The sequence below is a fragment of the Chelonia mydas genome, chromosome 4 (genome assembly GCF_015237465.2).
Source record: "Chelonia mydas isolate rCheMyd1 chromosome 4, rCheMyd1.pri.v2, whole genome shotgun sequence".
In the NCBI taxonomy this organism is placed as follows: Eukaryota; Metazoa; Chordata; order Testudines; family Cheloniidae; genus Chelonia; species Chelonia mydas.
The window spans coordinates 14,811,342-14,837,503 of NC_057852.1; the positions used below are offsets into that span (position 1 = coordinate 14,811,342).

A 26,162-nucleotide genomic window follows, 5' to 3' on the forward strand; every position below is an offset into this window, starting at 1 on the left:
CTGAATCCTCCAGCTGCTACTACAATACAAATAATAGTAGCCCGAACACGTGATTTTAAAGTCAGATTTCTCAGGACATCTCAGGACTAGAAGCAAGAGTGGTGCTCCACTGTCAATCTGGAAATCACTCTCCTCCCCAACCCCCCACTTGTAGCCCTCTGCGTAACTGCCTGTAAACATGTCACTGGTCTAGGAATGAACGTGATCCATCCTGGCCCTCGTGCCAGCATAATTTGGTGCCCCTTTGGGATCCTTTGCTGTCCTACTGCTTGCTTGGCTGCACACCAAGTTAAAAGTGCTGCAATAATTCTACCCATCAGTAGATCTTTGAAAGAACCAAATCTTCACTTGAGCATTAAACCAATTGCAGTGTCTGGTTTCAACACCCCCAACCACATCTTACAGCGGTGTTCGAGGGCTAGCACTCTGGGCTGTTATTTTAGGAAACAAATAGCTCTATCATTTGCACACACCCTTATAGGCAGATGACACTCCTCTAAACTCAAGTTCTTCAAAAGAAGGGAAGGCAGGATGAAGACCTCTTTGTTACTGTGGGGTGTCCTGGCCGTTTTCTTGGGGGCTGCTCTTGTGGCAGGTAGGTGTGAAATGAAATGAAGACCATTATAAATGATGCTTAACTATAAACTTGCATTTGGGTAGCTGTGCTGAACAGTCACCTGTCATCAGTGATCTTAATAGGCAGGCAAGACAAGCCTCTTTCTGCGAGGTCCGGACCCAACACCCACTGAAATCAATCTGCACTGGACTTGACTTGGGGCCTTGGTCTGTCTCTGCACCCAAGGATTGGTGTTTTGAAAAATCCCTGTTGCAGTGCTAAGGGAGTGATCGCTAGCTACTCAGTAATGCCTTAGTATTAGCTGTGTGGTTCTCAGACTTTTGTACTGGTGACCCCTTTCACACAGCAAGCCTCTGAGTGCAATTCCCCTTATAAATTAAAAACTTTTAAAATATATTTAACACTATTATAAATGCTGGCGGTGAAGCGGAGTTTGGGGTGGAGGCTGACAGCCCACGTCCCCCCCGTGTAATAACCTCACGACCCCCTGAGGGGTCAGAACCCCCAGTTTGAGAACCCCTGTTTTAATCAGAGGTTCTGCATCAATGAGCTGAAAGTGCAGGTGTTTTCTCTTCCTCCCACTTGGGAAGCTCACAAGGCTGACTTCGCCTAACTAGAATTAAAGGCTTCTAAATACTTCTTTCTGAGTGTATCTGCCTGTTACAATGGGGCTGGATTCTGACCTCACTGTAGTGTTACAGCACATAACTCTGCTGATTTAAACGGAGATATTCCTGGGTTACACTCGTCTAAGTGAGATAAGAATCTTGTCCATAGAGAATAGAAAAAATGGTTGTATATTCTGACTATTTTGATGTGACTTTTTTACGCAATGGTGTAACTTAGGTCAAATTCTTCTCTGTATTCTATTCCGCTGTTAATTGGAACAGTACACCCCCAGGGTCCATTACATCCTGCATTTTCTCTAATCTTGCTAACATTAAGGGCTACATTTTGCATTAATTTATAATTTCTTTAAAAGTATTGATTTCATAGAGATGTAGCTGAGTGCAGAATTTGGCTGCAGGAGTGTACAGTAATAGGTGACTGTGGTCGATAGTCAAATATGCACCAGGTCAACCGAGAGCTGAACTTGCTTCTTCTCATTGGAATTATTACAGCCTCTAATGTGTGTGCAAGTCACAGTGAAGTCTATGTGAGCTAAGTGCCTCTCTGGGAGCATAATTTGGCCCATTTGTTTTTAAATGAATCCATTTTGGGTCTAATTGGATTTATTCTTGCTTTAATAATGGAAACGGTTTAAAATTCAGCAGTGCGTGAGCAGCCATTTTGCAATTTCTTTGCTTCTTTAATATGCTGCAGATGATTGTTTATTGATTTTATTGAAAGCCACATCCATATATCATGGCATTTTACTTGACAACCCAATGTTAAGAGAGACATTTCTCAAATCCATTTTACACTCAGCCACATGCAGAATAGATTTATCCAACCTCCAGTCATTCATAAGCAGCTCTCCCGATGCCCTGTTTAACCACTGCTAAACTTTGACAGGTTTCAGAGTAGCAGCTGTGTTAGTCTGTAGTCGCAAAAAGCAAAGGAGTACTTGTGGCACCTTAGAGACTAACCAATTTATTTGAGCATAAGCTTTCGTGAGCTACAGCTTATGCTCAGATAAATTTGTTAGTCTCTAAGGTGCCACAAGTCCTCCTTTTCTTTTTGCTAAATTTTGCTTTTCCTAAGGAGTCTTTGTTGCTCCACTGGGACATGCAGACATTATTATATAGCTGAAGTGCCAGGGATGATGGTGTATTTTCACTTTTGTGATTTATAAGATGTATTAAATTTTACAAAAATTATAGAGCAATTATTATTTCATATAATTACATTTATTATTAATTATTAATTATTAATTATTATTATTATTATAAGTGAAGTCAATGGAGTTACACCACAGGGATGAATCTGGCCCATTATTTTTAGCGTACCGTAACAGTCTTTAGAGCACGTTTTCCTAAATGTTCACTAATGATTTGCTCTGAATAATACAGTTACAGAATTAGGGCCTGATCCAAAGCCTGGCTAAGCTAGTGGGAGTCTACTGACTTCAGTGGCCTTTAGATCAAACCCTTGGGGAGAACAGTAACAGACGCAATACATAATACAGTTACAAAACGGCAGAGGGAGATGGAGAGGAAGAAGAAAAGGCTATAGAGGTGAAATCTGAAAAGAGATCAAGAATCACTGAGGCAGAGACACAGGAAGGCTCCATTCTTTCAGAGGAAAGGACTCTTGTTTCATCAGTTACCTAGATTATGGAGGGGGCAGAGAGCAGAGAAGGATAAGGACCATGAAACCTGACTCATAGTTATATATCAAATACGATTATGGAGTTCTGTATTTTGGGTCTGTAGTAAGGGGATATGAAAGTACTATGGCATCAGAAGAGTACAGTGTAAACAGAATTATACTCTACCTACATTCTTTGCATTACATTAGTGCCTACAGGTCTCTAAGTAGGGTGGGGCTCCATTGGACTAGGTGCTGTCTCTCACTGTGTGTCTCTACAATACCTGCCCCAAAGAGCTTCCTGCTTAAATAGACTGCACAGGGGTGAGGATGGGAAATGAGGCATATAGAGGTGAAGTGACTTTCTCAAGGTTACACAGCAGGTCAGTGGCAGACCCAAGAACAGAACCGCAGGACTCCTGAGTCCCAGGGAACTGCTCTAGCCACTCGATCACAGTGCCTTTATTTCTCGTGAGGAATGGCATTGCAGAGGCTTCAGTCAGAATTAAAACAGCACCAGAGGGCAGTTAAGAAGGGAAAGTCTTTGGAATGTGCAGGAATGGGAAGCTCTGAATCCTGGGCAACACTTAGCATCTGAAATGAGATGCTGCCCCTAAGTTTGCACTCACACACTGAGTACAATCCCCTGCACATGCCACCCATAGTGGGAGCCAGTGACAGGGCACAAAAAATGTTCACGCAGCAGGTGTACTCAAGTATACAACGGGGTGTGCAAAAGACCCCGCAGAAAGGCAGCTCTGTGGTGACTCAAAGAATGCAATTCTCTGGTGTTCACGGGGCCACTTCAGGACTATGGAACTTTTGAGTCCCATGAAAAAGTAGGGGCTTAACTTAAGTGGGGCCTAAGGGGTATGTCCCAGCTCAAGCAGACAGACAGACGTGTGCTAGTTCTGCTCAAGCTAGTACACTACAAAATAGCGGGGTGACCAGGGGTAGCACGGGCTAGCCAGCTGAGTACAAACCTGCCCAGCCCCCCGGATACATAGTCAGGTGGCTGGCCCAGGCTGCCAGAAGTGCTGCTGTGGCCACCACTCTGCTATTTTTAACCCGCGAGCTCAAGCTGAGCTAGCACATCTGATGTCTGTCTGCTTCAGCCAGGAAGCACACTCTGTGAGATGGGGGATTCCCAGAGCTGGGGGCGGGGTCCCTAGGCCCAGCCATGTGCCTCTGCAGACAGCAACAAACCTCCCTCCTAGGAGGCTGGGAGTCAACCCCTGGCACAAGCACCAGGTTAACAACACCACAACACGTGTATCTAACCCAGGAGCAGACCCAGGTCAGGTTCTCTGGTAGGAGTTACACAGCGGCACCCCCCGCCCCCCCGCCCCCCCCCGTCCTGCACCTCTCCTCTTGGGTTAGTCAAGCCTGTCCGCTGTGCACTCTGAGGCTGCCACGCATTGTGAGCTCAAACTGGTGTGTCTAGTGTCTTGCCCTGTGGTCTCAGCTCTGCATGCTGCGGGTCAGTAAGATCCCCTTTGGCAGGCAGCAGCAGCTGGCAGCTCTCCTCCAAGCAGCTCCTAGGTCGGGTTCAGTCTCTCCCCAGCTCAGGGTGCTGCTGCTCCTGCTCAGCTCTTTCTTTTCTCTCGCCCCATCTCAGTCTGATTCTTATTCCCTCTGCCACCCACCTCTGTTCATTGGCTCAAACCCTCCCAGCTGGTCCATAGTTAATGCTGGGTCCTTGTTTTTGGAGTGGCTTTCCCACCCCGCGCAGCCAGTCTCAATCTTTTCTTTTTCCTGCCTGATCCCAAACAAACTAGGGAAGGGATCCTGAGGCTGACTCTTACCAAGTGGCTCCAGCCCCAACGGCCAGAGTCCTCTTTCAAACCTGGTGAATGCTCCAGCGGTGCCCCACATACCATCTGGGACCTGGCTAGATATTTGCAGCTGTATTTCGCCAGTCTGCACGCAGGTTTGCAGTTCTGGTGGCACATGTACAATCAGGCACCCAAGGGGTTTTATTGCACTGAAGTTGGTTTCTACCTTTGGAGAACTGGCCCTGAGTGTTGGCGGGTCAAACCCTGCTATCGTCACCAGGTACATCGTGAGCAAAGTCTATGGATCTGTTTCTGCTATGGGTGAATTTGGCCTTGTAAAGACAAAGTCACTACTTAGGAGCTATAAAAATGCCCAAACTTTAGCTGAAGGGTTTTCAGAATTGCCAGTGGGAACTCCCAGCTGACCACTGTGTTCTCCCTCTGCTTTGGAGGAGTAACTATAAAGTTAGGACTGATTCTGACAGTGCTGCTGAAGCTGACCAGCGTTGGGCGGACCCCACCACCCTGAGGAGAGGCTGAAATGCTGGTGGGATTGTTACTGCTCATGCTCTAGCCAGCTTTGGGATGGCAGAGCTCTGTTTTGGTCCTAACGTACAGAAGTGGGGTAGTGGTTTCCCTTTAAATAGCTTGTGAACTCTCTATTGGCCCTCGTGGTCTTCTGTTTCAGAAGCCAGTGTGTATATGAGGCTAGGCTTTCCATGTCATTTATGTTTAGGATACACAGGTATTTGGACCATACTCGATCCATTGTGGCTCCTTCATATTCTGCGTAAGAAGCAAAAGACAACCCTTGAGCTGCCAGGCATGCAGCAGAACACCTTCCTTGGCTAAAGTTGGGGTACTGGCACAGGTTCTGCACTCCTGTTTAACAGGAAACCTGCACCTTTCGTCTCTCAGACCCTCTCCAGCTATGCATCAGTTCTGGCTTCGTTCCCTACTGCCTCCCCATTTCAGACCCAGCTGGTTGAGTAAGTGGTGAAAGGAGACCACGCTGACTTTGGGGCTGAGCAGTGAGGGATTCAATTTTGCAGGAGGGCCTGCGATGACTGAACAGATGTTAGATGAGAACCACATTGGACATCACTGAGCGGTTGATAAGTTGTCCGAACAATACAGTAAATCAATTCCAGGAACTGGCAAGGATTTTCTTTTCTCTTGTTTTTCTCTCCTTTTAAAACCCATCCTGTGTTCCCAGGTTATGAGGATGAGGAGGCGAAAGAGCACGTCCTAGTTGATAACAAGTGTAAATGTGCAAGGGTGACCTCAAGGTTTGTCCCTTCTAAAGACAACCCCGAGGAAGAAGTCCTGGTGAGAAACATACGAGTCATGTAAGTGGCAAACAATGCTTGATTTGAAGTAGGTAAAGATGAGGTGACACGGCCCACCAGGTTCCTTTTCTTTGTCTCACTTCAGCATATTAGTTATGGGACATGATCGTGTTTCATTATGTCCTGGTTTTCATGTTATAGTGTAAGTAATTAGGATTTCATTGACACCCACCTAGTGCTCTAATGGCCTGTAGCGTATAGTACCGTAGACTAGTGGAAAATGGCCCAAGTACACTACATGTTGCTGAATTCCAGCTGCATGGTGCTTTTTCCATCAGTCCAAAACACAGCTCAGAAATGTTTCTGAAGGGTTGACAGTAGCTTTGTAAGATACACGGAAGGAGACAAGAGTAGCCTTTCTCCTGTCCTGATAATGAGGGACACTGGCTTTCACAGAACATAGGATTGCCATTCCAGAGTGGACTCCTGGTCCAGAAAATCTGAGCGTTTGTCCCTGGGAGAGGCCAATGCCTGATTTCTCAGGGAATGCCAAACTCCCATGCTGCAATCAGCTAATTAATTGTCTGCTCACAGGGCCTAATTCTGCACTCTTTACTCCCACTGAGTGAGGGACGTTTTGTCTGAGTAAGGAGGGCAGCACTGGAGCCATGGAAGTTCAGGAAGGGCTCACTGCAAGAAAGGGAGCGAGTCAGTCACCCACCCACCCAGCCACCTGAAAGTGAGCTAGTCTCATATGTGTTGTGTCCCAGTTTCCACCAGCTCAAGAGAGGGCAAGAGGAACATCAGTGCCATGATGTCATTTCTGAAAGCATAATCTGTGGCAAGTGGCACTTGTGGAAATTGTTCCATTACTCACTACTGGCCTAACACGGTGCAATGCTTTGACACTCTCCGGTCTTTCCATGGTGGTGTCTGGCAATGATGCAAGAAAGACCCTGTTGCTCTTGAGGGTATTTGAAGGCTCAGTCAGGTATAACACATATCCATTCTACAGATCAGTATCTGAAACTTCATGGGGAGTGGAAGGGGAAGAGATGAAAATATCTGAACACAGAACAAGATAAGAACTTGGATTCTGTGAATCAGAATAATCATGATACATTGTGGAGCTTGCAGAATTCATTAATTTGTAGTCACTTGATAGTCCTGTTCTTTATTTTTTTCCTCTTAGAGTCCCCCTGTTGAGCAGACAGAACATCACTGATCCCACCTCACCAGTGAGAACCACCTTTGTCTACCGGCTGTCTGAGCTGTGAGTAATTTTCTTTACTGCATTAATTTCAGAACACTTTGCCCTTCCATCACTCTGTCCAAACGTCAATGAATTAATCCTCACCACATCCCATTAGACAGATATGAGAATTGAGGGAGAAGTTTCGTGGCTTGTCCAAAGTCACGGGAATTCTGCTACAGAGCTTGGGAACAGAATCCCCAACCTCCACTCCAGTGACTTAACCACAAGCCTGTCCTTCCTATGGAGAGGAAATTCAGGATTTACCATGGTGAATTTAGGTGTAGAAACTAAACAAATCCCTTCATAAAAGGTAATTTTTTAAAACAGTGCCATGATGCACAGAGCACCAATACATTAAAATCCAATTCCCGTGCGAGATCATGGGGCAAAAGCAAGACCTTGACTTCTAGCATAGACAGTAATGAAGCTGGCAGGGATCTCACCTCTGCACAGAGCCTGCTCAGGCTGAGGCTGACTCCAATGTGTGTGAGATTCAATGTAAATGTAAGATGTTGGGTCAAATTCTCTGCTGCTCTAACTCAGGATTTTATCCTGAGTCTTGAAATATTTGGTGTTTTAAGTAAAGTTCCAGCTCCTGGAGTCCTGTGATCAGAGGAGAATCCCAGTTTTCATTAAAGATGAAAGTGAGTTCCAGCCCTCATGGTTGCAGAGAAAAGCTTGAAAAAGTGACCCAACTGCATGCTGAAGGCTCAAAAACTGAAAAGCAAATAAAAAGAAATCCACGTTTATTGTTAACCAAGCTCATCATTTTGGGGACCTGACTCATCATTTTTGAAGGTTTGGGGGCTGGCCCTGGTGCCAGAGAATTGGGCCATTTGCTCCTAAATCAGGATAGGGCCTGGCTGCTCCAGAGCCTAAAGAGACAGCAAAGCCCGACTGATGTGTGACTGCCAAAGTAGCAATGAGGACTTGAGCCCTCTCCCGGGCGGTGGCCTCTTTCAGTGACTACTGCCTAACATGCATTCCTTCCTATCTGTCTTCCAGCTGCAAAAAATGTGATCCCACAGAAGTGGAGATAGGTGACCAGGTAGTTACTGCTGAGCAGAGCAACAACTGCAGCAGTTCCGATACCTGCTACACCTATGACAGGAACAAGTGCTACACCACGACCTTTCCGTTTTTCTACCGCGGGGAGACCAACACCCTCAAAGCAGCCCTGACTCCAGAATCCTGCTACGCTAATTAGATTAAACCACTGCTGTTAGAGTGCCTGGTTATACTGTAATCTGCCCCCTCAGACCAAAACACATTTATGTTAGCATGGTAAGAAAGACAGTGTCTGAAATATCAGCTCCTCACAGTTAATGTGTTAGCTACATGAAAAGTAATGCCTTCCTTCTATAGCACATGGTGGTTATAAATATAACGGAATAGTTAAGCCAATTATGCATGGTGGGAAAAATCCTATATTGTGGGGCAGATCCTCAGCTGGTATAAATCAATGTAACTGCCTTGAAATCATGGGAGCTACACTAACTTACCCCAGTGGGGGATCTGGCTTGGACAGTTTTCATTCAGTCCTCTTTCAGACAAGATTTTCATTACAGTCAGTGGGAGTTTTGCCCTAGTAACAAAGGCAGGATTTGTTCTTTTCTCTGTACATAGAAACAGTGAAATCCAAATGCCATGCCAGTGTTTGGATTCAGATTTCCACAATTATGTTTTCCAAAGCAATTTCTCCAGTGTCATGGTCTTTTTGGTTAATACAATACCTTTTAGCCCCAAGAGATAACGCCACCGCACATAAAATATCAGTGTGCAATTTGAGATGGCCCCTTGTTTGTGTTCTTTTGGAAACCCCCCACTTAAATTATCTAAAATAATCCTTTGCACAAACTTTAAGTAACACAAGACCATATTGTTACACTTCCGCCTGCGAGCATAATAGAAATCAGTGCCATTATTGAGAAGGAGGCCATTCAGGATGGGGCTTTCAAAGATGCCTATGGGATTTGGAAACCCAGTTTCTATTAATCCCTTATGTGGCTTTGAAAATCACATTCTCAGTGTATCTCAGCATATTTAGAGAAGACTGAAGATCCTGCTGCTCATGAGTATTTTTAAATGGTGCCAAAATATCATGTGTTACAGGAATGGTACATTATTCTTTCACTATATATTTGAGATTGAGCTACTGCCCAATGATATTTCACTGCTCTGTGTTTCCATGCTGACAATTATTAATGCTGTCTCCAATTCATCTAACACTGTGGAGAACCACTTATTTCTTTCAGTTTAAAGAAATAAATAAATGGTCTAGGTCCTGATTCTGCATTCAGAGGTGCACTGGCGGCCTTTGGGCTTGCACGATCTGATTGCAAGAATGGGGCCCTAGTTAGGGCTTCCTTCCAGTCCTCTACACCAGATTCCTTTCTCTTGTTTGTAGAAGGAATTCTCACCCATCAAAGAGGCTGATATTGCGTCGCACCGTTCATCACATTTGAGTGCGTCATACCTTGTGTTTTCACTAGGCAGTCATGTATGAAAGTCCATAAACTGTGTGCAGCATTACCCCTGAGAAGGCTCATACATTCCTCCCCATTATAAAAATTGGTTGCACATCCCTAGGCTATTCTGAGAAACCCTGGCATATTTCGTGTTGTAACAAAATAGAGCAAGAGCTATGTACCCATGATTTCAGCTTTGTTAGCAAGATTGAAATAATTAAATAGATTTTTCTGCAACTATCTGTGCGTGAAATGTAAATGGCATTAAAAGGAAGAATCTGGTCTCTACTGGTTTTCCTCCAATCTTCAAGGTGAAGAAGAAGAATTTGCACTAAATAACTGACTATAGTTATGGCTCCATGTCTGTCACGGAGGTCGTAGAAGTCACAGATTCCCTGACTTTCCATGACCTCCATGATTTCTGCAGTGGCCAGTGAGGCTGATCCCAGGGCCGCCCCAAGCAGCTGGCTCCGGGGCCAGCTGCTCAAGTGGCCCCAGGGACAGCCACACGGGGTTTAGTCAGGGGTATTTTTAGTATAAGTCACGGACAGGTCACTGGCTGTGAATTTTTGTTTATTGCCCATGACCTGTCCATGACTTATACTAAAAATACCCATGACTAAATTGTAGCCTTAATTATAGTTACAGGCAAACTCATCGTGATGTATTGATTAGATGCTTATACTTTCATCAAGGAATTTCAAAGATGCAATGAAGCTCCATTGCTTTATCATATCAAGATCCATCCTACATCAGTGGGAATGTTCAAAGTGCTCAACACATTGTATGAAAGGGCCACTGTGAGCCAGTTTAGACCCTAATCCTGCAGTTCCTGTATAGCACAGAGGTGCACCTGCATGTTGTAAATTGCAGGATCTTACTGTGTGGCTGGCATATTAGGTCTGTACAGCATGAGTGCCTTCAAATAGAAACCCAAACAGTGCTTGTCATCGGGGCTGTCCATTCAAATCCAAAACACCTTCCCTACCGACAAGATGACAATCTTTATAGCACCCACATTTGATCAACAAAATAAGAGGCCACAGAAGATTAAAATATCCTTTTGAGCCAATTTATATCACAGCCTGGCATTAAATGGCATACATGTCAACTTTTATTTTTTCCAGCTTATGAAATAAGATACTTCATCAGATTAATTAAGAAATAAAAACACAAAGGAGGAAGAAAGCCTTCAAGATAAAATATTTCTATAGTGTACTGACATGGTTAAGGAGAAAGCACTCTTGACATCAGTGACTTTCTGGGTACGCAGTACTTCTGAAAGCCAGACCACTTATTTGGGGACTAAAATGTGGACACAGGAACTTGGAGCATCTTGTTGTGAGATTCTGGGCTTTTGCTAATGTCAGTGTATTAAGCATGTAGGAGCTTTGTGACACATAAGAGTACTGGGAAGAGACGGAATTTTATTTCCGGACTTCAGTCACCTGTTAGGGTCAGGGTTACAAAAGTTCAATATTCCTTGTGTCAGGGCAGGGCTTAGCATCCACTGTGGTCCTTTCTGACTGTCAACAAATTCCTAGTGGTAAAATATCAGAGTAAGGCCTTTAAGAGAGTGGGAGTTTTGGGTGTGCCTGGGAGTCACACTTGAATGAGACTGAGGATGGACAGTCCAGTGGTTAGGGCACTAGCCTAGGACTTGAGACACTTGAGTTCAATTCCCTGCTCTGCCACAGACTTCCAGAGTGTAGTGGATTAGCGGTGGTCACCTCCTCTGTGTCAGTGGGAAGCCAGTGGGCGCTGCCCACGGTCATGGAATTAGCGAAGTCTGGTGTGAGGCTCCGGGGGGAGCAGACTCACAGTTTGAAGGGGCTCTGGCTTTCAGGCTGTAAACAGTCTGTGTGCTCCAGCCCTCAGGCAGGGCAGAGCAGTAAAGGTTCAGGGGCTCAGGTGCAGAGCACCAAATAGTCGGGCGTCCTGGCTCTGGTGGGACGGCCGATAAATGCAGGCCTCTTTGCCTAAAGGGGGGAGGCTGCCACCCCAGGGGTGGAGTGGCGGGGTGGGGTGGGGGAGAAGAGAGATCCAGGCCCGCCCTGTTCCACTGGGTCCCAGCCCAGGGCCCTAACAGTGGCAGAGGGGACTGGGTCAGCAGGGATCCTAGCCGGAACACACCGACCAGGTTTCAGGCAGCATTGGAGTTGGCTGTCGCTGGGCCACTTCCTCCCCTCGGGGTGTACCTGGATCTGTGGGTGTTGACCATTTCTCCGAGGTAGATGGCCAGCAGCAGTCCCAGTGACTTCTTGGTTGACTGGCAGCTCTGGCCAGCCCTCAGCTCGGCAGGGCTCCTCTTCGGTGTCCAGCCTAAGGAACGGGCAGAAGGTGTCTGTCTCCTCCGGCAGCTGCCGCCCAACTGAGGTCCAGCACCTGCCCTTTATAGTTCTGGTTCCGCCTCTTAACTTCCGGTGGGAGGGGTGGGCACAGCCTGACTCTGCCCACCTGGGCTCAGAGAGTGGTCCCCCCAGACCAGGGGGATTCAAGTGGACTTTACTGGAAGTCTCATGGGCAAAAGCTGGGGTAGTGCTTTGAAAATGTAGGAATAACTGTGCCCATAGCTGGTTCTACACAACCAGAGCGGGGCGCGTGCTCTCAGAGGGTGTAAAAAACCCACCCAGAATATTATGCCCAATAAAGTGGGGTTAGAAGAAGGCACAAATTTGGTTTCAATAAAGAAGACAGTCCCAGAAGACATGCAATAAGCCCACACTCATGAGGTTACCTCCACATCACTCACTAGAAGCCCTGTACTGCTTCTGTGAAGTCCATGGGAGTTTTCCCTTTTATTTCCAAGGGAGCAGAACTGGAGCCTAGGTCCCCAAATCCCTACTGAAGCACAGTTGGGGGCGCCCAGTAACACCAACAGAGGAATCTAGTCTGGGGGGAAAAGCAAAGCAAAGAGGAACAGGAGGCTTTTCCTAGCAGGTTTACATGCTCAGACCCTCTCTTCTGTTTTAGCAAAAAGAACGAGGAGGACTTGCGGCCCCTTAGAGACCAACAAATTTATTTGAGCATAAGCTTTCGTGGGCTAAAACCCACCTCATCTAATAACCATTTGTAACAGAGCAAGCCATCCCTGGGAGGTAGGAAACACCATGGGTGAAATCCTGGCTCCATTGACTTCAGTAGCACCAGGATTTCACGCCACATTTTTAAGAAAGCAGGACTGAGTCCCTCCAAATTGTTTATTCAGGACCCTGAGACTGAAGAAGGGGTAACTAGACCTCAGATTCCCCCTACCCATTATCAGATGGGGTGGCCTGGTTTTAGGCAAAAAGCCCCAACCAAGCAAACAAACCAGCCAAACAGAAAACCGGCTGAGAGATTGGTCCTTCCCTGGCTGAAGAATTCACCCAGGGAAGTAATACAGAGCAGGTTCGCTCTACTGATGGAGTGAGGAAACAGTTCATCTCCTCTTAGCACAACATGCTGGGAAGAGGCCGTTTATAACACAGGCTCTCCTAGGTCTCTGTTCGTGTTAGAGGAGGAGAGCGCTTAGGTGCTGCCTAGCGAATCTTGGAACACTGATGAGGGATACGTTAATTGGCAAAGACTTTAGATCACTATGTAGCTTGCAGGACTGGGATATGTGAGTAATCGTGTCTGATGCAATAGACATGACTGTCATTAAGAAAATATTCCATCTCTGTTCTTTATCTAACCACTTCGGTGAGGCAGGGCTTCCTGCTGCTGATGCCGCCACTGTGGTAGATGGTGCCCCCCCCAACGTCTTTGCCGTTGGCCTATCAGATCAGACATGGTTCTTTTCCAGGGCATCTCCCATTTGCAATAATTTCTGTGTCAGGACCCACAGGGATGTATTGACCAGAACTATTTTTGTCCCTAGACACTGGGAGGGAGGTGAGTTGTCCTCATTTTAATTTGTAACTGTGTGGGGCTGCTCCCACTAGTTTGAGACGAAGAAAGAGATTTTTGCTAGCTTTTTAGAGACCCTTTTAGTAAAGGGAAATTTACATTTATTCCAAAGCTGGAAGCAGGGTTGGCTGGCTGGACAATCTGCGGTAAAGACTGAAATGTACATCCAGATGAACGGGGCTGTGGCTCCGGGAAGAGGGGACGCAGACAGGGATAAGGCGGCAGAGGCTGAGTCCCCAGCTAGAGGCGGGTGTGGAGCCCCAGGTGTGGGGCCGGCAGCCAGGCCCTCTCATGCGAGGCCAGTGCCCAGGATCCCAAGGCTGACGGCCAGGACCCAGGGACCAGTGGCCGGGATCCAGGTGTTGGGGGACAGGACCTTGGGGCCAGCGGCCGGGACCCTGCATCTGGGGCTGGTGGCCAGGTGGGACCTTGGGGCCAGCAGCGGAGCCCCTGGGCAAGGGGCAAGTGGCTGAGTGGGATCCGGGGCAAGTGGCTGAGCGGGACCCGGGGCTGGCAGTGGAGCCCCCGAGCAGCAGAGGGGACGGCAGCCGGAATGGTGGGCGGCAGGGGCCAGTGTCCGGGATGGTGGGCGGCAGAGGTGCAGGGCCAGTGGCCGGGCACAAAACCTGGGGGTGCTGCAGCACCCCCCGCACCCTTATTTCCCACACCTATGCCTGGTGCAAACAGTAAGCAGGGCAGAAATTCTGCCTCTGAGGCCCGGTCTTCACTAGAACTCTTGCTGATACAACAACATTGGTTAAAGGGGGTGATTTTTCTTTTAAAATGAATTTCTATACCAGTAGAAGCCATAGCGTAGACAGTGTCCTAGAAGTGTTTTTGCCGTACAACTTATTTCACTTGGGGAACGGTATACGCTACACTGTCCAGAGCACTGGGTGGGTTTCCTCTGAAGGCAAAGCTTGTCTAGCGTAGACTTGGTTTGAGACACTATGCTTCTTGGGGGTACCTAGATTGGTAACATTTATGCACCTAAAGAAACAATCTAGTTGCTGGATTGCAAGCTCCTTACGGGAGAGGACAACTTCAACTTCCTTCTGCTCTGTACAGCAATGAGTACTTAGCAAGTAACAAACCAGACCATGATTGTTAACCAAATTAGGGCAGCAGAATCGAGCTGAAATCTCTCGAACGTAACCGGGTGTCCCAGCCAGCTTTTACCGTGGCTGAGCAGCCAGGACAGCTGGAATGTGTCTGGAATTCATTAATCCAAGTAGTTCTCTTTAAACTATATTTGACTAGCAACTTCTAAAGAAGGAAACAATCAACTTATCTTCGAGATGACTATTACGGGCGCTTCCAGGAGTAGCTTCACGAGTTCTTCTGTTTCTTGTGAATAAAGTCCGAACGCTGTGTTAATTAACAATTGTGGAGGAAGATCCTTCTCTGATCCCCTCGGGTCTCTTCAGAGACTCATTCTTGTAGCCCTTTGAAGTCCACTCTTGTGCTCCATTAGCATCCCCTGCAGCCAGCATCCGCAGAAGGAACTAAAACAAAACATACATACATACTCACACACATATATATATATATATACATACACACACACACAATTACCAGCAATGCACTTAAATGGCTGATTATTTAATACAAAAATATTTTAAAGAAATTGCAGGGGATCAAGAAACCAGTGTGATTTGTGTTTACATATAGATTTTTTTTTTTAATGAAAGCAGTTCAGACCTGATGGAATGGTGCCTGATAGCCCACAATAATGAAATTTTCTGTATACGCACAGTTATCATACAGGTAACAACAGAAGTGCAAGCTTCCCTTATGCTTACACCTTATAAAAATCCTGTCCAAATGGCAGCAGCACTGTTCCAACACAGCTATTAACAGCAGGGTTTAAGCTATTTCCCTAAGCAGTGCGTATTTTTTCTTAGTTTTCTTAGGGAGAACTGATTTATCCAAGCTGTGTTAACTGCCCTGGGGACAAATGCAGGCTTGGTATTAGCAGTCTGGCTATGTGGAGTGGCATAAACTTGCATCAGGGTTTTGAATCTGGCCCCCGAGCTAAGAGCACTGTTTCTGGCTTGCTTGAGCAGAACCAAACCACATTATAGCATGGTACCCGGATATGTTACACCTTGTTGTGTGGATGGGGCCCATAAATTACACCCGTTGCTAATGCATAGCATGGCTGTATAACCAGCTTCTCATATGGGTCTGAGACTAAAAATCCCTGTCCACGTGGGCTAGAAACAATGGAGCCTGAACAGAGCTACAGCAAGCACAGCGCTGATTCCTGAACACACAGACCTAGGGCACCACGGCCCATGCCGTTGTGATCATATCGACCAGCTGTTACACTCTCACTGACTTACCTCAGGCTTCCGGTAGCCCTTCCTTTCGAGGAATTCCTTAAAAGCGTGTGTTCCATGGAGCTGCATGAGCTCTGCCTCCTAGGGGAATTTCCAAAATAGACTTGAACAGCTTCTTATGAAGGGAAAATTTAAAATAAGCCTGAGAAACTTATTTTTATTTACACCCTCATTGAGTCAACCACAAAGGGGATTTCTGTGACATCCTCATCACTACAACGAACACCAATTAACCATTAGGCATTTTAATTAGCTTAACTGATTTCTGATTTGCTGTTTTTATAGAGATCTGGTTACTTCACAATCCTGAAGTGTGATTTTTTAAAAATAAATCATAATCAAATTTATGGTCACCTAGCTTGACCTCCTGTATAACACAGGCCATAGAAGTCACCCAGGAATTCTTGCAGAGGAGGAAATTATTCTTCCTTACTATGTAAGTGAACACTATCAGCCCAATAACTTGCGGTTGAACTGTACCTTGTTTTTCAAGAAATGCCTTATCAAATCAAGGATCAACAGATTTTGTAAAGTTTTCAGATGAAGCAGACCTCCCATCCTGCTCCTAACACAGGATCTGTTTCAAACTTACCTCCTTGGGCTTTGCCTTTATTGTTATCTTAAACAGTACTAACAAACCCGAATCTTATTCTCCGCCTAAGCATTCTCTTGACCTTGGTTGTCTCCATCAATTTTTCCTTGCAGGATTCCTCTGTCTCTAACCTTCATTCTCAGAGACATTCAAACCTTCTTATACTCCTGGTTTGGAGCTAACAGAACCCATCTTGTCTGACATCAGAATGAGTCAAAAGAAGCCCTTTGCATCTTTATGAAGGGTCCTAGAATCTGATGCTGTCTGACAGCTTTAAAGTAGAAAACACTGAGCCTGCTACTTATTCACTGTAATTCAACAAACCAAGATTGAATGACAATCATTGTTTTAAAAATCTGATCCCCTCTTTCAAAGTGAGCAATTGCTAAACTCTTGACTTTAACTTCAGAAGCACTGCCCTCTAGTGGGCCAGGGCTATCTTTACTGTTCCTTAAACATAAATCTAGGGAGTCTGGGGAAGGTTAGCACCACTTGGACACTTGTTTGCTAGAACAAAATGTAAAAGCCGTGATCACAGAATGAGCCCCTCTGCTGTTCACCGTCAGTCTGATAATAATGCTCGACCTTCTGTGTAGCACTTCATCAGAGCATTTTTTATGACTCATCACATCCCCTAAGGTAGGTAAGGGGGGAGTTGTCTGTTTACATCCATGATGAATTTGAGCCCTTGTTTATATGGGTGGCTATTGCAGCCAAAACCCAATGCTTTCTGAGCTGACATGTCACATGCCTGATCCCTCCCAGGGAATGAATTTTTGCCACATTGGAAAGGATCTGGTTAATCTGCTTATTTACTCAAGCAAATCACTCTCACCCGGATTAAAGAATCACTTGAATTAAAACAAAATCCTTCAGAATAAATGCTGGTTTGTGTGTACCTGTCTTTTATAATCGCAGCCCACATACTGGCACTGCTGTGCCACCATTTAGTGTGGGCTAAATTAACTGCCATGTCTGGACCACAACTGTGAGTGTGTCAGACAATATATGATGTGCAGGCGTATTCCAGTAACAATGTAAGTCCATTAACTTGGTTGAGAACTATACCACAGAGATTCCAGGGGTGCTTGCCGTACCTTTTCACCAAACTGGTTCCTTAAATTCTGAAAGGCATCAACTGCTGTGTTTGGATCCTCTAAAGGTTCGTTTGCTCTCTGTTTTCTCCATGTTTTTGGTTCAAGGTACCAGGCTCCATACCTGATCTTCTCCCATTTTGGTTGGGATGGACCCTGTAAAAAGATAATTGGTAATACTCTCTAGTCATAAGTCCTAGGCCTGCTAGAAGTGTGAATGTTTCATTGATTATCTCTAATAATTACCAGCTCTTATTGATTTTTCTTTGTATTGCAACAGCATTAGGCAAGGATCCACACAAGACAGCAATCCACTCACAGAACCCCTCCCTTCATCCCAGGTAGGCAACTACAGCGTGGTTCTCATCTCAGACTTATTAATTTTGTGGATGATCAGGGATGTCTCAGAGAATCACAGCTCTGGAGTCACTGACCTAGTGAACGTCTTTCCATCATGGTCTCTAAAGCAAAACTAGCTACAATTTTGGAGAAGCAGTAGTCTCTCCATAGCTCCGTTTGTGATTTGCTTTCTGTTATAAGCCTAGATCTAGCCCAACTTTGCCCTCTCCCCTAAAATTGTCAGAAATGTCACTTCCTCTTCAGGTTTGACACAAGTGGTCTGTGGCTAGTAGATAACGTTTTGCCCAAGTTTTAGGTGATTAAGATGAAAGCGTGTAACAAGAAAAGCCATGAACAGAAGGGGTTAGAATTTGTAAGTTAAAAGGTGGTCATCCTGTACTTTTAACTTGAACTTGCTCCCCAGTCCTCAGTCTGCAAGTTACCCCAGCATAGGTTTCAGAAGGTCTAAATATACCATCTCACACCACTGCTGAATTTGGCCCATTGGCTGGGAGCCTGCAATTCTGGACGTGATCCAAAGCTTACTGAGTTCAACTAGTCTTTCAATTAACATCAGCGGACATGGATCAGGTACTTTATACAAGCAAAACTTCTGAGAGTCAGTGGCAGTTTGGCTGGTAAAGGGACTGTACGGTTAGGCCCTAAATGATGTTCCCAGTTCCCATCTTGCCCTTTTTCTAGTGTATTGCCCCATGCAAAAATAAGCGTCCACAAATGTTCAAAACAGACAGCGTTTTTGAGTGCCTCAATTTTTGGTGCCCAGCTTCAAACACCTTAGAGGAACCTGTTTTTCAGAAGGCAGGTACTCAGCACTTCTGGAAAACCAGGCCCCTTTAACATATCAAGCTGGGCACCCAAAAATTAAGGCTCCTAAAATAACTAGAAACATCTGAAAATGTAGGTCCAGGCCTATTTACCTTGGCAAGGCCTGGATGGCACCTGGTACGAAGAGGACTCTTGACAGCAGTCAGTGGAGGTGAAACACCCACATACTTTCTCAGCTCTGCTGGCACGTTGTTTAGTTCCACAACATGGATGGGCACAGACAGCACCAGCTTGGTTTCATATCCAGTGTCAAACAAGCTCAGAATGGTGGCTTCATCCACTTTGTATTTTTCTCCTCCCTGCAGTAATAACCCAAGTGCACAGCGTAAGAGTGGGAGAAAGCGGCTTCTCTCCCTGTCATTCTGGTTTGGTTAGCCCAGCACTCATATCCCCAGACCTCATCTTCCTTAGGATAGCCAAGGTACATCTCTCGAGCCACAACTGATTTCTGCTGATTCTATTGATTTTTACATGTTTAAAATGTGCCCTTCATAGTAATCTGTAGGCACATTTAAAGTTGATTTAACAACCATACACGAATTGGTGAACTAATGTTGATCAAATAAATGGATGTGACTACAGAATGGCGCAGCTATATGAAATCAGACAAGTACACTACGTCCCCCTCTGCAGGGAAATGTTCTGAGTAAACAAATTGACATGACAGTATTCCAGAATAAGCCATTTGTTGTTTGCTTGCTTTCCAGCTGGTTGAGCTCCAGTTATGCCCCAAATGTTCCTGTACATTAGGACAAACATTTCCAGACTTGGGTGCCTGAAGCTAAGCATCCAAAGTCCTATTTAGGTTCCCAAGTCGGGAGAACATTGGCCTAAATCTTGATCACTGCATTTCTGGAATGAGAGTGTGGGGTTTTACAGGTTCTTTTACTTACCAAAGAAGCCACCCAGTCACAAAACTCCTTAGTCACTCGCCTTACGTTCTCATCCAGGGGAGGAATGTAGCTCAGACTGGCCTCCTTTTCCCTTGCTGCTACCTCTTTCTTGGACAGGTAGGTGCACTGCGGATTCTTGTCTTTGGACTCTTTGCTACTTAAGATATTAATGTCATAAAATATCATCTAAATGTCTTTGATTAGCACAAACAAGACCCAGTAATAACTGGCACAACACAGTAACTACTACAGAGGATCACATAAAACTTGTGTTTATCTTGGATCACAGATGACTTGCACAGTTGGGAGTAAAATAGCACAGTGATTTCATGCATTAAATTTTCACCTCTGGAGGACTTGGTTCAAGTTGGTCTCACAAACATAGGGAAGCCACCTATCCTACACCTAGTGAGAAAGTCCCATGTTTTGAAGGCCAGGCCTACATTCAGATCTGCATTTTTGTGAGGGAAAAATGTAATCTGGCTAAAAACAAACAACCCTTCAAACTGGCAAATGATATATGTCTGTTACTACCCCGTTCTGCCACTGTAATCTTCATCCTCCCTTACCCGCTTGTTGTATCACTACTTAATGTCTTGTCTTGATTTAGACTGTGAACTCTTCTGGAGTTGGACTGTCTCCTTGTGGTTTTGTACAGCACGCGGCACAATGTGACCACATTGCTGATATCGGCCTCCGGGCAAGACTAACTCATGCATTCTAGGACATCTGTTTATACTCAGTATAATCTGAAGGATGCAAGTAAGGGTATTTTGTGATCATAGAACCATAGAATATTAGGGTTGGAAGAGACCTCAGGAGATCATCTAGTCCAATCCCCTGCTCAAAGCAGGACCAACATCAACTAAAAATACCATCCCTTTGGTATCGGATTTTGTTAAAAAGGTTGACCCAAGAAATATTTTTCAGGAAAAGACACAAGGTGTTTCTCAGAACACTGACCACTTCAAGCTATATTATGTGTGTCTAGATGACTCCCAAACTCTTTTTGGACACACCAGTAAAAAATACTGTACAAAGGTTACAAATATGGAAAGGAAATGTGACAACTGTCCATCTCTGCACAGGAAAGTACCAGGATTGACATAGCTGGGGGCTATGTGTCAGGATTAAGATGTATTTGCAGAAGAGAGTAATGTGGGGAAACTTGTTTTGCGCTATGTGCCAAGCTCTGTGCCTACTTTTGTCCCATGAAACACCACTGACTTTGTCAGGGTTACGTGGGGTGTACATCAGCAGAGAATTCACCTGTGTCTGGCCCTAGTTGGCACCGTTACCATATCACATGTGTAAACAGACACTTTAAAAGTCATGCATCGGCCATGTTTGTTCTCCACCTATCTGGGGAACATGGGTTTCCACAGTCACTCCCTGACCCAGTTCTTCTGCATGGCTGTGAAACATGCTCTCTGACAGGCAAGACTCTCTGAAGGTGAATTGGCACAGAGTATGGAGTACCCCCAGCCTTAGAAACAGGCAACGCCTCTCTTTCAATACAGCTACATTCAGAGGAGAGAGATTGGACTGAACTGAACTCAGGCCCAGCAGCAGAAGGTGGATTCAGGTGGCCCTGGTGCTGCATGCACTGTCCCGTCCAGTACTCACAGTGCTGATGACCTGGGACATGCCTCTTTACTTTTCCCATCCTCCAGCTGATACAGCACTTGCTGAGGAGTGTGGCTCTCCCGGTCACAATCCTCATATCCACCTTCCCTATTCAAGCGCATCTCAGGATCCAGGATGCCCACAACCTCTTCGAAAAGCTGAGAGCCAAACAAGAACAGAGCATGGTATTCACACCAGCGCAGTTCCTATGGAGACTGCGTAAGGGGGCACATTACAAACAGAGCCCCTGGACAGCATAGCAATAACCACGTGGAATCAGTCCTATTGTCCATTTAGTACACTCACCTGTCCCAGACACCAGATGCCTCAGAGGAAGGTGCAAGAAACCCCTCAGTTGGCAGATGTGGGATAATCTGCCCCCATGAAGGACTCATCCAATCCCCCACTAGTTAGAGATTGGTGTCATACCTGAAGCATAAGCTTTTACATCCCTTCCAAAACCTTGTTTAGCATTAACTACTGTATCTCTGGATAGTTATCCATATAAATGTCCAGTCCTTCTTTGATTCATGCTAAGCTCTTGGCCTGAACAGTATACTGTGGCAGTGAGTTCCACAGTCTACTCATACATTGGGTGAAAGATTTTTCTTTCATTGGTTTTGAATTTACTGCCTTTAATCTCATCAAAAGTCCCTTTGTTTCATAACCCAAGGACAGAAGTTGAGTCTACGCTGTGACCTGGGGTCTCACTGATCCGACCCAAGATTCCTCATTTACCCCTCAAATTTTGAAGAGTTCACCTGACACACTAAATACACTCTCCTGATGACCTTACTGCTTCTTAACCTTACCCCAGTACGTTCCTCCATAACATTCTGCCCTGACGAGGAGTATGCTTGCCATGAACTCCTCTCTCCCATGCCCCTCTCCCAACACGAGACTAACCCTGTCCCTTTGCCTGGTCCCTTCCTCTCCAAATGACCATGTTAACTCTCCCACTCACCTTCACTGTCTTCCCCCAGCCTGCCTGTACAGAGTCCCTCTGAGCTCTGTACCAGAAGCTCCCTGCCCCAAACCCGAGGTAGAACTGTGTGCTGACTACTCTCTGCTGCTTCTTTGCATGAGGCAGGGAATGGGCAGGGACAGAGGCTGGAGGAAGATGGGGCTGTTCGAGAGACAGGCTGGGGAAGAAAAGGAGTTGGATCAGGTCAGGACTCGCTCTGGTGTCTTGGTCACACTCTTAGCTCTTTCATTTTGAGCAGAGACACTTACTGTCATGGAATGTCCAGTGATATCTGATGTCTGGTAATAACTTAATTTTGGCTACCTAAATACAGCCTAAATACAGCCCCGTGTGCTTGACTTCTAAAGCAGCCCTTTTAAAATAATGCTTTCTCATGTTACATTTTGACAAATGAATGGGGACAGGGTCACTGACTGCAAATAATGTAACAAAACTCAAAACTGTTGCCAGTTCAGATCTCTCGCTATTATTAAGATCATTCACCTTGCCATGATGAGTCATATATTCTGCAGATTTTCTATATAAGGAACAGCTGACAACTGGGTTATTTTTGTGTTTAAAACTTGCCAGAAGGACGCTTGTCTGAAAGAAGACCAGCAGCAATCACAGGGCCTTTACCTCTGGAGGGACGCTTTCTTCCAGATGAGGGTAGAGTGCTAGGGGGTGTTGGATCAGGCAGTATTCTGTCTGTGCAATGTGATCCCGCCTGGATTTCTGCAATGGACTGAGCTTGGAAGGGCTGACTTGGGTTTTGGTGCACTTCCTCCTTCCCTTCTGCTGGGCCATGCGTGAAGCATCAGATGCGGGATTACGCAGAACAATCGGTACGGGCCCCTTTGTGCCACAGATGAAGATGTTGTCAGATGGCGGAGGGAAGCCGCTTCTGAAATCGTCCAGGCCACTTTTCAAGAATCTCCAGCGCTGGCTGTTAAGGGAATCCGAGAACTTCCGTTTGTTGTGTTCCTGAAAGTACTTAGATGGCATTTTCCCCTGGTACCTGAAAGCAAACACTTCTGGTCGGTGCTGAAAGTAATGGGGCTTTTAATTAAGCATATGAACATCACTGGAGTCTCTCTGGTGTTCTTATTTGCAGTGCTGTTAAACATTCAAATTCCAAAGGGCTACGCAACTCCACCATGTTGGCACACATTGTCCAGGGGACAAGCCTGTTCCATCACTCAACCTCAGAGAAAAGCTTGGCCCGAAGAACTGCTCTAGGGGAAGCTGGTAGTTGACCCTATAAAGTAGAGCTGGCCAAATGACATAATTGCCATCCTGGGGAAATGTTGACATTTGGTTTTGTCCAAAACTGGGACAAAAATGTCAAAATCTGGGAATTTTTTGCAAAATGAAATATTCTGACATACTTCATTTTTATCAAAAGCCTTGATTTAGATAAGGTTGAAACATTTTGTTTCTACTTTATCATTTCTACTGATATATTATGGTTTATATGTTACAATTTATTTAATGTATAGTATATTATATACTATAGAACCTCAGCGTTACGAACACCAGAGTTACAACCTGACCGGTCAACCACACACCTCATTTGGAACCGGAAGTACGCAAGGCAGCAGCAGAGACCAAAAAAAAAAGAGGCAAATACAGTGTAGTACTCTGTTCAATGTTAACGACTAAAAATAATAAAGGGAAAGCAGCATTTTTCTTATTCGTAGTAAAGTTTCAAAGCTGTATGAAGTCAATGTTCAGTTGTAAACTTCTGAAAGAACCCCCAGATGTTTTGTTCAGAATTATGAACATTTGAGAGTTACGAATAACCTCCATCCCCATCATGTTCATAACTCTGAGGGACTACTGTACTATCAAAATTGAAGTGATCGTCAAACCAAAACGATAAAGTCAAAATGAAATGTGATAATTCTAGCAAAAGCTTTGTGGAAATTGATACATTCCCATGACACTTTTAGATTTTGTCAAATGTGGATTTATGTTTTTTTAATGGGAAAACTGTTGGTTGGAAAATTTTTGACCAGTGCTGCTATTCAGGTTGTCATTACACCTCATTGCTATGTGACTTCAATGCCCGGGACGTTGACAAATTTTCACTGCTCAGGCTGAAATCAGTCACTCATGGTCTGTGCCTCAAACTGAAATTATTTTTTTTAAGTTTCACTGAAAATGATTTAGTCATTTCTAAGAACAAGATCAGGGACAACAGTAGTTTTACCAATTTAGAATTTATGTGGTTGTTTTTTTTAATAGCTCTAGGGCAATTTTTTTAAAAAGCACCAAAGTCCCATTTTCAAAGCAGACTTAGAAAATGGGGAATCTAAGTGCCATTGACTTTCAATGAGGTTTAAGTGCTTTTACAGTTTCTGCCCATAATGCCTCAATGGTTTGGAACAGAACTTGCAATTTGGCAGGGAGATGGTCCTGTGGTATGAAGTGTCACCAGATTTGGCTAAGTTATAAGACACAGAAAATCACTATTTATGTGCTAGGTGTCAGTGTGTTTGGTTGCTTTTTTGTTTGCAAAAGTTATTTTACCAAGTTATTAAACAGAAGACCAAATATATTCCAGTCACCTAAGGCTAGAGAAGGAAAGGGGAAAAATTTGATGGCAATCTGCTTAAAGGAAAGGGCAGTTGGAGGATCACACCAGTTCACCAGATCAGGAACATTTTCAGATCAGTGATGTTTCCAGTATACAATAAATCCTATGGTTTAGAGTGGAACTTTCTTCTGCTCTTTCTCCACTTCCAGTGTAATATTGTTTTATTACAGGCCAGCCTGTCTGGAGATGCTCCCTGCTACTATGTGTATCTTCATTGCTAACAAACCTTTGCAAGGAAATGGATTGTTTGCTGAAGCCCGAGCCCCACTGCCCAGGGCCGAAGCCAAAGCCCCAGGGCTTCCGCCCTGGGTGGCAGGACTCAGGTTACAGGCCCCCTGCCTGGGGCTAAAGCCCTTGAGCTTCAGCTTTGGCCCCCCTGCATGGAGTGGTGGGCCTCAGGCTTTGGCCCCCCCACCCATGGCAGTGGGGCTTGGGCGGGTTCAGGCTTCAGTCCCACCTCCTGGGGTCATGTAGTAATTTTTGTTGTCAGAAGGGGGTCGCGGTGCAATGAAGTTTGAGACCCACTGGATACTATCAATTCCACAGAGTACAGTTACCACTTATGCAAAGTGGGACAAGTTGATTAGCTTCTCTTCGGTCTGTTGGAAGAGGGACCGTGAGCCAAGGGATTTCTGTTACTCGCTGGCTGCTATTGTTACATCATACATGACCATGCCCTTCCCTATGGCCTACAAAGCTGTTGACGGCACTTAGGGAAGTGAGGCCTGCACATCCCACTACCTGCAACAGGTACACTTAGGGAAGTGTTAACTGTCCCATTGCAGGGCAATTGTTAAAAACAGCTGTTTGTCAGCGAGAGCAGGAGGCGTGACAGTAAGGCCGACACAGAGACTTTCTGCAAGGAACGTATATAGGGTGATATGTAAATTTTGCTCTCGCAAAGCTGACAAATGGATATTATGACAGATAGCTTCCCAGTAGGGGGTGTTATAGTAGGCCAGCGTGCTCATGGAGAGGATAATGTCTAGGAACTTGGAGAACTCTTGATGAGAGGGCAGCATATGGAGGAAGAAATAAAGCCTGAATGTTACGTCTTGGGTTCTCTCACTTACTATGCTCGAACACTGACTGGTCGAGTCTAGGGGTATGTGCAGTGTTTCACCCCAACTTCCTGTCACAAGGCCTCAAAGTATAAAAACTACAGGGTCCAGTAAGGCAGGGCATCTCCCATCCCCTTGGTGGAGCTAGGGCAGGTTTAAAGTGTGGTTGTGGGGGAGAAGGCAAGAGGAAGGCCTGGGGATGGCTGCCTCTATGTGTCAAGATCTCAGGGAGCAGGGATGGAGTGAAAGGGTTTTACTATGTTTTACCAAGTCCCAGGGAGAAATAGGAAAGTAAAACCCA

The 26,162-nt window shown here is 45.4% G+C and overlaps 2 protein-coding genes across 7 annotated transcripts in view; one reads left to right on the forward strand and one right to left on the reverse strand.

Annotated features, from left to right (window-relative positions):
• Window positions 1-323: 323 nt before the first annotated feature.
• Window positions 324-9,854, forward strand: JCHAIN (joining chain of multimeric IgA and IgM). Its single transcript, XM_007065908.4, has 4 exons — window positions 324-595; window positions 5,819-5,951; window positions 7,084-7,164; window positions 8,152-9,854. Exons 1-4 carry the CDS (start codon window positions 532-534, stop codon window positions 8,351-8,353), a joined length of 480 nt encoding a protein of 159 aa, XP_007065970.1. The 5' UTR covers window positions 324-531; the 3' UTR covers window positions 8,354-9,854.
• LOC102947471 (protein FAM47A) overlaps window positions 6,821-26,162 on the reverse strand; it is a 31,184-nt gene continuing 11,842 nt past the window's right edge. For 4 of the 6 annotated variants that reach the window (XM_043545183.1, XM_027828180.3, XM_037896704.2 and 1 more), the window contains 7 exons: window positions 22,841-23,219; window positions 21,238-21,395; window positions 19,612-19,768; window positions 18,811-19,017; window positions 17,537-17,689; window positions 15,851-15,928; window positions 10,681-15,010 (listed from right to left, as the gene is read on the reverse strand). In XM_043545183.1, coding sequence (XP_043401118.1) covers window positions 14,879-15,010; window positions 15,851-15,928; window positions 17,537-17,689; window positions 18,811-19,017; window positions 19,612-19,768; window positions 21,238-21,395; window positions 22,841-23,206 — 1,251 coding nt within the window. In that variant the 5' untranslated portion in view covers window positions 23,207-23,219 and the 3' untranslated portion in view covers window positions 10,681-14,878. Of the gene's footprint in view, window positions 7,864-10,680; window positions 15,011-15,850; window positions 15,929-17,536; window positions 17,690-18,810; window positions 19,018-19,611; window positions 19,769-21,237; window positions 21,396-22,840; window positions 23,220-26,162 lie in introns of those variants that run through there. The other 2 variants (XR_006290317.1, XM_037896705.2) reach the window with 2 other exon arrangements.

What these genes read in the sequence shown, in the direction of transcription:
- JCHAIN (XM_007065908.4), top strand. Translation starts at nt 532, where the DNA reads ATGAAGACCTCTTTGTTACTGTGGGGTGTCCTGGCCGTTTTCTTGGGG. An exon ending in GGGGGCTGCTCTTGTGGCAG is followed by an intron (nt 596 to 5,818) that starts GTAGGTGTGAAA and finishes CTGTGTTCCCAG; the next exon opens with GTTATGAGGATGAGGAGGCG. An exon ending in GTGAGAAACATACGAGTCAT is followed by an intron (nt 5,952 to 7,083) that starts GTAAGTGGCAAA and finishes TTTTCCTCTTAG; the next exon opens with AGTCCCCCTGTTGAGCAGAC.